This window comes from Perca flavescens, chromosome 6, assembly GCF_004354835.1.
Source record: "Perca flavescens isolate YP-PL-M2 chromosome 6, PFLA_1.0, whole genome shotgun sequence".
Taxonomy (NCBI): Eukaryota; Metazoa; Chordata; class Actinopteri; order Perciformes; family Percidae; genus Perca; species Perca flavescens.
The window spans coordinates 37,679,308-37,691,392 of NC_041336.1; the positions used below are offsets into that span (position 1 = coordinate 37,679,308).

At 40.9% G+C, this 12,085-nt stretch overlaps 1 protein-coding gene across 2 annotated transcripts in view; it reads right to left on the reverse strand.

The window, feature by feature from the left end:
• The window catches only part of oxr1a (oxidation resistance 1a), a 263,359-nt gene that overhangs the window by 218,367 nt on the left and 32,907 nt on the right, over nucleotides 1–12,085 (reverse strand). Inside the window, exons 1-2 of one of the 2 annotated variants that reach the window (XM_028581695.1) lie at nucleotides 10,206–10,277; nucleotides 6,788–6,873 (exon numbers count right to left, since the gene is read on the reverse strand). In XM_028581695.1, the coding sequence (XP_028437496.1) occupies nucleotides 6,788–6,804 (17 nt within the window). In that variant the 5' untranslated portion in view covers nucleotides 6,805–6,873; nucleotides 10,206–10,277. Of the gene's footprint in view, nucleotides 1–6,787; nucleotides 6,874–10,205; nucleotides 10,278–12,085 lie in introns of those variants that run through there. The other variant, XM_028581694.1, reaches the window with a different exon arrangement.

Genomic DNA, 12,085 nt, shown 5'->3' on the forward strand with positions numbered 1-12,085 from the left:
GTACTGACACACGTGCAGGTCGCGGTTTCTGTTTGCGTCATCACAACATTTTCAGCCGTATTGTTTCGGTGATAAAAGTATTTCGGCCGAAAATGCCCTTTTGGGCCATTTTCGGCGGCCGAATATTCGGTGCATCCCTATTAGTGACAGATTTCAATATGAACAGAATATTACATGTATGGGCTTAACGGATCAGAGAACAAAGTTCCTTCCCCATTAGCTACTGTTGCTACGCCCGGCAGGCTTCCTGTTCTCGTACTGCACATGTGCGGTTTAAAATGCTACCAGGGGCTCGCTTAAAATGTTTTCAGTGAACTATTTTAGTACAATATGAGATCGTATTCTGAACGGCTGCCATGACATTCTGGCTCTGAATTTCCGGAGAAAACAAACCCATGTGACGTGTTCGTCCAATTAGCTGCCGGTTTTCATTTCTTGGGCGACATTACAGGTTAGCGCCGCCTGCTGTTATAGAGATGTATTACGTCTCCTCTTGTCTTTTTGGTCTGTTCTGAGGCAGTTTTTTGGACCTCGGGGACGCGACTGATCATATCGACGGGGTTTTCTGTCAATGGTCGGCCGTCGGCTATATGTGTCTACACCAGGGGTCGGCAACCTTAGGCACGCGTGCCACCATGGGCACGCGGGACCTTAACCAATGGCACGCTGGCAATATGTGTGCAAGAGAGTTATTGATGTGTTGAAATCATGGTTGAAATGCTGAAGCACTCTCTCATCCGCATGCCAAATTACAAAGTTCACAGTTGCCGACCTCATAGGTGCCGATACCGTGGGTGCTCCGGAGCTTGAGCACCCACGAAAAATACTGAGCACCCACGTATGCCAGACTGCCAGTTCATTTTTATATTAATTTAATATTAAACATTGCAGGTGGTGCTAAGTGGAGCGTCTGTCATAGTGTGATTGGTCATGTCGGTGGCATTGATTTATAATTTCCCCCGAAGCTGATTAAACTTCTCATCTCCAGTCCTATCTGTGAGAAGTGGCGCTGTCCTGAGTTGAAAGATAGCTTAGGCTACTTTACGGCGCGTGTGTTCGTGTCGGCCGCTGTCCATTTCCTAAGGTTCTGAAATGCAAACATTTTTGACTAGGCTACTTTTTTTTTTTCTTAAAGGGTGTGCGCGTGTGAGCACCCACGGAGGAAAACATAAATTGGCATCTGTGCGCAACCTGTTATTTACGGTAGTTTGATTGACTCATATCTCTGACCAATACAAAGAGGATTACCAACGGCCGCTGGGGCAGATAAACTAACGCTAGTCTCGTTACTGTAAGGAGGCTACAATTAAACCTTCGGGAGTTAAAAGTCAAAACTTATCAATGCACTCACCTGTGTAGACCGGCATCAACATGTAGAAAGCGATATTTCAATCTGCTCTGTCTGCTCAGTGCACTCTTGTCCACCGCGCTGTTTTACGCAAACACAGCTCTACTCTGCATATAGCACATTTTTACAAAACAAGCTAAAAGAAAAGCTATCGGTTTGTAGTCTGTTTCTTAGTTTGCAGGGAATCTTGAAATTTTGACAAATTCTTATAAACTTATAACCTGACTCCGCCAGATGGATTGCTTCGCATTTGCTCGGCATATCCATCTGGGAACTTTCCGTTGGAGAACTTTTGGGAAGGGGCGGAAATACTGGTTAGCTGATTGGATGAACCATCTGTCTATCACCTATGTTGGTGATAGACGGGCCAAATCAACCAATCAGATCCACGAAGCGTATGAAAATACAACCACAAGCCCGCCCCTGCTGCTGCAGGCAAAGCATAGCTCGTTAGCTCAGCAAGCAAGCAACATGTCGGTAAAGGAGATTTGCCGTTTGTGTAACCCATTTCAGGTTCACGGACCATATTCCAAAAGAAGGATCCAAGAGAAAAAAAGCATTAGCGAGCGGCTACCGCTGTCTGAAAATACTGGTTAGCTGATTGGATAAACCATCTGTCTATCACCACCTAACCCACCTCAAAACCAACGCTGATTGGCCCGGTCGATTGGCTAACTGCTCCAAATTTTCTCTGCCTCAAGATGCCAGACTGATCTGGGAGGAGAACTGGAGCTCGCAAGATCAGGACGGTCTCACGAGGCTAATAAACTTAAGCTGTCTGAAGAAACCATCCTCTCCGCTGGAGCGGTAAATATGGACGCATTATAAGACCAAAACAAATACATGTGGCTACTTAATATGCATGTGAATGACGCAATCGTTAGGTGTGTTCTTCATTCTTGATAATGATGCTGGTTGTGTTATTTTTCCACAGCATCGTTTCATTGAAAATGAGGCATACAGGACCTGCTTATCAGTCCATTCGTCATTAAAGCTGGGCTTTTCCACAACTTTTCGCTTCAGGCTCTTTGACAGTGATATTTTTGTCAGCCCATTTTCCACCAATCAGGACTGCATACTAAAACCATGTTTCAATAATAATAATAATAATAATAATAATAATAATAATAATAATAATAATAATAATAATTACAAGGTCCTGGGGCCTGTTTCACAAAAGCAGAATATATAAATCCAGGATAACTGATAAAGCGAGGCTTGACCTAGTTTAATCTGTGCAGCCTGGCTTGGTGCGTTTCACGAAGGCCAAGCCAGGCTGAGGAGGAGAGACTAGGTCGAGTCAGGCTGAGGAGGAGAGACTAGGTTGAGTCAGGCTGAGGAGGAGAGACTAGGTCGAGTCAGGCTGAGGAGGAGAGACTAGGTCGAGCCAGGCTGAGGAGGAGAGACTAGGTCAGGCTGAGGAGGAGAGACTAGGTCGAGTCAGGCTGAGGAGGAGAGACTAGGTCGAGTCAGGCTGAGGAGGAGAGACTAGGTCGAGCCAGGCTGAGGAGGAGAGACTAGGTCGAGTCAGGCTGAGGAGGAGAGACTAGGTCGAGTCAGGCTGAGGAGGAGAGACTAGGTCGAGCCAGGCTGAGGAGGAGAGACTAGGTCGAGTCAGGCTGAGGAGGAGAGACTAGGTCGAGTCAGGCTGAGGAGGAGAGACTAGGTCGAGTCAGGCTGAAGTAATTCTGATAGATGCGCGTCCACGGCTTTCCTCAAAAGGTTGATCACAGATTTACTGATGCCAAAATGGAGAATACACATTGTTCATACTTTATACAGAGTGAGCAGCAGCTTCTTGTGGAAGTATGATGACGTGAAACACATGATTTGTATAAAAAGAAAAGAAACACAGCCGCTGTAATAAAACAGCAAGAAAAAGCGCAGCAAGACGATCACAGAACGACTGAATGTGTAAGCAGCATAAACATATACATTAACTGACCACTGCTCTGAATTGAAACCATCATAATCATACCATTCAAGGATTAGGCTACTAATCATTTGCACAAATTAACAGTAGTACTCTTTGCCATGAAATTTACCATCAAGATCAATTTTCTACACTGCAAAAATATGATGCGTAAATATCTCTTTCACTCTGTTCCTCCCTCTTTCTCTCTCTCTCATGGGCTAAAATATAAATGTCCTAAGTCATATTAACTTCCACTGCTCGCTTTTAATGCAAAGTGTACAACTGTTCGTTTTTGCAAATGACAGTGACTCATTGAATGGTTTCAGTTAAGAGCAGTATTTCATAAATGTATATTTTTAGATATATCAGTCAGTCTGCTATTATCTGTTACATTGCTATTAAACGCGTTTTTTATTTTTTATAGAGGACGAGTTTCTTTCTCTACATATTATATGCCTTGCTCCCTAATGTACTGTATGGACATAGAAAATAAAGACACTGAAGAAATAGGACTAAAATCTAGAAATTATAAAGATAATTAAAGGTCCCATGACATGGTGCTCTTTGGATGCTTTTATATAGACCTTAGTGGTCCCCTAACACTGTATCTGAAGTCTCTTTTATATAGACCTCAGTGGTCCCCTAATACTGTATCTGAAGTCTCTTTTATATAGGCCTTAGTGGTCCCCTAATACTGTATCTGAAGTCTCTTTCCCGAAATTCAGCTTTGGTGCAGAATTACAGCCACTAGAGCCAGTCCCACAATGAGCTTTCCTTAGGATGTGCCATTTCTGTGTCTGAAGCTATTGAGGAGGAGAGTGGGAGGGGCAAGGTGGAGGGTGGGGGTGTGGCCTTGACCAACTGCCACTTTTCTCGTTTGAAAGCCATGATGTCTCTCTCTCATGGGTTGGCCAAATTCTCTGGGCGGGCAAAGCAGAGAAAGGGGAGGTAACCTTGCTTGTTATGACCTCATAACAAGCAGATTCCAAAACGGCTCATCTGAGCTTTCATTTTCTCAAAGGCAGAGCAGGATACCCAGGGCTCGGTTTACACCTATCACCATTTCTAGACACTGGGGAACCATATGCAGGCTGGGGGAACTCATATTAATGTTAAAAAACCTCATAAAGTGAAATTTTCATGCCATGGGACCTTTAAGTGATAAATTCCATGCACACTGTAAACATGAATGGAACAGAGTATATTCATCAGTTATTTCCCCCCAGCAAAAAAGTTCAAAAACCATTAAGGTGTCCTCTCCCTGTTGTTACATGAATGTACAGTAGCCTACATCACTAGATAGTTATTGGTCCAGTGACCTAAGACTATAATTTGGGAGGATTGTACAATAAGAATAGGTTCTTAAAATTGTTCAATCCTCCCAAATTATAGTCCCAGTTTACTGGACAACACAAATTGTATGCCAAGAATTCCAAATACAATGCGCATGGAAGACAAATAAACATGATCCTTATTGTTAAAGAATAATAAAAAAAAATTCTCAACTAAAAAAATTCAAGGTGCATTGGTCAACTATAGAAATGTAAAGCATTGTATGTATTGCCCTTAGTAACAGACTTCATTTAAAACTCATTTGAAATGTTATCAGCCTTTTCCAATTATCTCAACAACTGCCATAATATATCCATCAAACTTCTAACAACAATATGAACCGCAGTCTTCATACAGCAATATAAACGTAACAATGACGGTCACATGAATAATTATAAAAAAAAATGGTCACAACTTTAACAAATAACAGTATTTAAATGAACAGCAATATGTACCTTTTGTATTTTAATCCAGGCTGATAACAATAAGGTGAAACCACTGCTGGGTGAACAGAAAAGGCTCCAGGATTAAATAAATCCTGGCTCTTAGCCTGGTCAGGAGCAGGCTAGCTGTACAGAATAAATCTCCATGGTGATTTATGTGCCTCCGCTTTTGTGAAACCGAGTCAAGGCTAAATTGAGCCAGGATAACTGGGAATCCAGGCTTAATCCCTTATCCTGGTTTTGTGAAACAGGCCCCTGATTATGAGAAATAAATGTTATCAAATGTTGGTATGGAATAAAATTACAGATTCCCTGGATATTACATTTTGATGTGATTATCATAAAAGAAATTAATGTTAACATGGCACACTAATAAACAAGAAATTTTTAAAAGGACACTTATTCACATATGAAAAAGCTGGCGACCCCTGGTCTACACCTTTAAAATGGGAACCCTGTATAAAGATATGAAATATGCACTTGATGGTTGCACATGGAAATAATGAAACAGTTGTTCTTGTATTGCAGTGCAGAGCTAGTTAGTCCTTGTATGATAAGTAATGAAATCAAAAAAAGGATCAAACTTTACTCTTAATCGTCATATACACACAGTACAATGTAGTGAAAGTAAATTCTATTACTGCATTTAACCCATCCTAAGTTTTAGGACCAGTGGACAGCTATACATACAGCATCTGGGGAGCAACTTGTGGTCAATTCTTAATAGATTCTGTATGATGAACGTAGATCTTGTATATGCTGCACTTGCAGATACTGTACTTTCTCACCTGGTTGTAGTAAAAAAAAAGACTATGAAGAGAAACAAATGTCATTTACATGTAAAACTTTTTTTTTTTTTAAAGTGTTCACATTTTCAAAAGATATCTAAATAAATGATATTGATTTTTTTTACATGATTTTTTTCTTCCTAGTATGGGTCGTCCACACATGAATTTAACCAACCGATTTCAAATTTCCTGTTGAAAAACTACAGGGAAGCAGGCTGCAATTTCTGCACAGGACCTCCCTAGGTTAAAAAACTAAAGGCTGTGAGAACAGAATAAGCGGTTGTATTAGAATTCATGGGGTTAGTTATTCACAAGAAATTGTATTTGTTTTCAATGTGGAAAATAAACGGGCTGTTCTCAGTAATGTATCCAGTACTAAAGACACTTAAATATAAAGCAACCCCAAACTGAACAGCTAGGATTAAAACAACATTGAAGAAGCAGCAACCCAAAAGCATTTTTTTGTTGATCCACCTCACACATACTGGCTAAGCAATGGGACCACTTCTACCTTGCAGTCAACAACGAGAAGCACCAAAGTGATAAATGATTTATGCAGACTGTGCGCTACCACGAGTCACATGACAAATACAGAATGTACCAAGGAGGACTGTGAACTGGGTTTTCTAATCTTCCTGCGAAGGCTGTGTGAGAATATTTACACTTCAGTTTAAAGGGTTCTCTGGGGCCTTCCCATTTAGAAATCTGATCAAATTATATAATTCATAGACTTTACTTTAAAAAAAAACAATGAAGGGGAATGTTTTTTAGTGTTTTGACCTGAAATCAACCATCACCTTTCCGCACATCAATGTCTTTTTAAATACAAAGTCATCCGTGGAACACAGCTGACCATAAAATGTCAGCTATTATGAGCAGAAGCAGTGTTAAAGCGCTCGGAGATTTGCTGGGCTTTTATTTTGAGTGGATAAGAATAGATCAAAAGTGACACTGTGCTGACCTTTTGGTGCTGAACATCTTGGCAGCGTCTTCTTCCTCGTGCTCAGAGGCTTTGGGAGGTCGAGGTTTGATGTTGACTTTTCAAACCTGCAGGAAGCACACATGCACGCACACATGCACGCAAACACACACACACACACACACACACACACACACACACAGGCACACGCACATACATACAAAGCAAAAAGAAAAAGACAGGGACAGGGGACAGAAGGAGATAACAGTGAGATTGACAGCATCACAGTCAGGTTGCCTTCATGTTGTCTGAATGCCTTTGGCCACACTGGCCTCAACAACCTCCATTAGCTGGCCTCCAACTGAGCCATTCAAATCGACCGGGCACGGCAGGAGGCAATGAGAAGGCCCGGATCTGAATATTCAAATATTTAAATATTCATTCAATGGGTAGGTATTCGATTTTCAATTTTGGGATTCGAATATTTTTTTTTTTTTTTTTAAACGTGCATGCAGGCTGAAATTCACGGTGGTGTTTTGTAGGGATTAAGCTTCTAAGTAAAGGTCTGCTACAAGCAAGCAGTCTGATGTTTGTAGAGGTCTGTATGGTTATACTGTAGCAGCCTGGTGTCGTTGTCAGGCGATTTGATAAATGGTAAAGATAGTGAGCTGCCCAGGAGTTTGTGTGACAACAGGTTTCCTGTAACAACAAAGCAGTCGCTTCAGCTCTTTTCTTTCCCTCTTTTTCCCGTGAAATAAAGCTGCCTTCAGGTGGGGTCGGAAATGTTGGTTTCCCTCCGCTGCTAAAAAAAAAAAAAAAAAAAAAAAAAAGGTTTTGGGTACAGCCCTAGCAATTAGAAGAGAATAACCCAGCCAACATGACAAACACAATGCATGGAGTCAGCTGTCAGCTTTGATAATTATTTGCTTTACTTCGCCACAAGAGCGCCGATTTAAAAACAGAGTGGAATTAATTAGCACAGAAGCTAAACTGGAGCGACGAGGCACAATTAAAATGCAATTAAAAAGGAGAACTATATACTGCTTGTGTAGGCAAACATGTCACATGCAGGCTATTAAGTAGCACAGACTCTGAATGGTTAAATCACCAAACTGGGTCTCTCTTGATAGCTGCGCTAAACCTAGCTGGGGGTTAACAGAGACTGTTGAGGACGAGCTGGAGTAAAAAAAGATAGGGTTCAATAATTAATGCCGAGGTCCACGCAGGCCTCACTTCTCACCCTCTCCTGCCTGTAATGAGATGAGTGGAGGGCCAGAGGGAAATCAAAGGGAAGGAGAATGGGGTGATTAAAACACCCAGCTCGGCCCCATCTACCGTCTTTCCTCCTCTATCAGTTAGACACACCAGCATATACACATCATCTAATTTATAACACCTGGAGTGCGTTTCCTCCTTGCTGGCAAGGAGCAGAGGAGAGCTGAATAAGCAGGCATAAAGGTTAACAAAGTAGTGCGCCACTGGGAACATCGGACAATTCATTCAGGGGACATGAAAACCGCGGATGTATTCACTTCTGTAAGTAATCTAAGGCAGTGCCGCAGCCAACTTTGTGGCTTCAATGATTCACTGCTGATAACTTCACAGACAAGCAGCCACGGAAAGGTTATTCTAGGGCTGGACAATATATCAATATTACATCGACATCAACATATGAGGCTAGATATCATCTTACATTTTGGATATCGTAATATTGTGATAGGTGTTGTCTTTTCCTGGTTTTAAAGGCTGCATTTCAGTAAAGTGATGTAATTTTCTGAATTTACCAGACTTGGTCCTTGTATCCACATTATTGGTGATTATTTATCAAAACTGTCATTGTGTTAATATTTTGTGAAAGCACCAATAGTCAACCCTACAATATTGCCGCAATATCGACATTGATGTATTTGGTCAAAAATTTCATGATAATTGATAATTTTCTCCCTATCGCCCAGCCTTATGTTATTCTATAAAAACATATTTATATTCTTCATATTGTTTCTTCATAAAACGATTTTAAATACAGCCTGCAGTTAAGTTGAATTGTTATGACATTACATTACTTTCAACGTATGACGTGCTGGATTAAGGATTAAAGTAGTCTCACTGTTAGAAGCCAAACAAAAACGCACACCTCAGATAAGGGTCAAAGCTGTTGTCAACAGTTTGTCACCAGTTTCAAATGCCATCGAGGGTGGCTTCACATCTGTACTGAACACATTTTAAATCAAACTCAGCAATGCTTGCAGCTCTGTGAGGCTGTACTGATGCTGCATTCATGCAATGCTGGCAGAATAAGAAAAAGGAAAACCTCCCTTTATTCCGAATTGGGAGTGTTCACACATTGCAAGATGGCTACTCCTACTGCTCCTCTTTCTTAACTTCAAGTTGCTCTTCCTTTTACTGCATATTGCTTAAATAAGAAATTCATTGGTTCATGCTTACTTTAAACCCACGGGCAAGTAAAGCTTGGCATCATGATCCCAAATAAGGTCTAAATGTATTTTCAGTTTTTGTCTTGGTTCAGGATAGACCCTTGAAAGCTTAAGGGTTTGTTATTATGTTTCTAAGGGGAGTGCTGGGTTTGGTAAAGCACTCTCTGTAGTCATTTTTAAACACTGTGACGAATGGAAGGATGAGTCACATTTTCAAAAGCAATGGAAAAGGAAATTATGTGACTCGTTTAAATTGTCTCTCTGTACTCCATGGGCTCTGAATTTTCCCTCAGATTAAATAAATAGTTTTTTTTTAATGAAATGAAATATTTTAAAATAATTGGCTGTCAGTGCATCTACCTGCAGCCCTTTACGGCGAGGTATTTCTCATCTCATTAACGCCCCTCTGCTGCCATACTGGTATGAAATGCACATAAAAACACAAATGTGGTGTACTGCCTGGCCGGGTTGGATCAGTGTTAGAGCAGGCGATAGAGGTTTATGCTTCGACGCAAAGGTCCAGGGTTTGAATCTGACCTGTGACAATTTCCTGCATGTCTTCCCCCTCTCCTCTTTCTCACCTAGCTGTCCTGTCAAAAATTAAAGGCGGAAAAGCCCCAAAAAAGAATCTTACAAAAAGAAAAAAAGTGGTGTACTGCTTTAAGTGTAAAAAGATTTTCAAAACTGATATATCTCAACTTTTGTAAGGATTGCCATGGGATTTTGTGCAGATATCCATGGTCCCCAGAAGATGAATCCTAATGACTTTGGTGATACAAACTTTTTACCTCCAGCACCACCAAGAGGCTGACATTTGTGGTTTTAAATTCCACCGATCACATTTATTAATGCTGTTTTGCATAATGTTTTTTTTCTTCTTTTTTTCTAGTGTTTAAAAAAGGAAGGGGAAAAAAAGGTATTTTTCTGTCTCTATGTGTTGCGTTTGATTGACAGCAGCTGGCAGGCTGATCCCCAGCAGGGGAACAAGAGAAAAAGTTAAACTTTGGCAGTCAGTGTGTCGTTACCATAAACAGTTAAAGACATGGACCACCAGATCCCGTGTCTCCGGACGCAGATCAGTGAAGGATATCAGAAGTCTCTTTCCCGGTGCTGGCTGAGTGTTACTGAGCAGCCTCCAACTGAGCTTGAAGACGTAGATGTGACGTGAGCAACGTGTCTGAAAGTGTGAAGTCTTCTGGTAGCTGTGCCGAGAGAAATCTCAATCATTCCCAATCTTACAGAGACGGAGAGTGTAGGTATATGTAAGGAGATAACATAGACACAGGCCAATTATTGATCACTAACATGCTAGTTAACATTAGTAATTAAACTTAAACAATTAATCTAAGTCCAAACTAGAGGTCGACCGATTAATCAGTCGGCCGATTAATCGGCCGATTTTTGGCATTTTTTTACATAATCGGCATCGGCCAATATCCCAGTATATCAAGCCGATTTATAGGCAGGCGCATCTGCGGGCAGCCTAGTGTTAAAAACATGAATAGGCGACATTTTTTACAGCGCACTCAGACCACCTGCCTCCAGCCCCTCCCCTCGTGAATTCTTGCGCTGTGTGTCTCGCACAGTCACTTCAGGCTCCGACGCTACCGTTAGTAGTAGCTAGCATATTGCTGTTGTTCTTGCCTTGGGATTAACTGTACTAATAAAACCGTACAAAACACCGCGGCCACACCGCTGTGGAAGCTCCCCGAATGTCATTTATCAAAGCCTGGTTGTTACCCCTGTGCGTGGCAGTCTCATCCACTCCTATAACGGAGCTAACTACTAACGGAGCTAACCGCTAACGGAGCTAATCGTTGCTAACAGAGCCTTCAGTTCTCCGTGCCTTTATCCATTAACTGCATCTATGGACTCGAGCATGAATAAAACCCTTAATTTTATTAAATTGGCTGGACGAGTTTTAAATTACAACTCAGAGTTTTGATCCTAATGAGTGCAACAGGATATGTAACAGTAGGATCCCCAAAACACAGATACAACACTTCAACAAATGAACAATGATCTAACAAACAAGGTGAACAAGAATAGACTTTAGATAACCCTAGTCTGATGTGATTCAACAGGAGTTAGGAGGAAATAGTGTTGAGATTAATAACATGTCACTTTCTGTGAAGATGTGCAGATTTGTATTCTCAGAAGTTCAATAAATGCTGCTAAGTGCACTAAACTTTATTTTTTCATTTACAAGTTTATTTGACAAAGTTTATTTTCTTCTTACCTGTTTCGTTTATTTAATATATTTTTCATATATTATTTATACAATATACAGTATGTTTTTAAATTATACATTTTTAATTGAAGTATACAAGTGTAGATTGGTGAAGTGTTCAATAAATGTTTTTGTTGAGAAATTCTGTGTATATTAGTGTTACATTTTATCTTTCAAATAGAGGTTTAAAAACAAGCCCATATCGGCCAAAAAGGGTTAGGGGTTAGGGTTAGGCCAGGGTTAGGCTAACCCTATCGGCCAGAGAAAACCCATATCGGTTGACCTCTAGTCCAAACTGCCTATTTTTATAAAAACGTCTGCTACGGAGTCATAACGTGAGATACAAGGTAATGGAGCCTAGGGTTGGGTACCGAACCCAGTACTTTTACCGGTACTGATCGAATCACGTCGGTACTACAGAGTACTGGTTCACGTAAAATATAACTATGCCTGATTTCGGTACCTGAGAGTAAACGCAAGCTTATCTGTCCTCTCTGCATGTTGACAGAGAGCAGAGGTCCGACACTACTTCTGCTACATAGTCTTTTTAGGATGTACCACATGAAATTAGGTGCATCTGACTAATGTCTCATTTAAGTCATGTGGCATTGCATTTGGATGTTTTTTTTCTTCTCAATTGTTCTGTAAAGTGTGAAGACAGACACCCACAGCTTT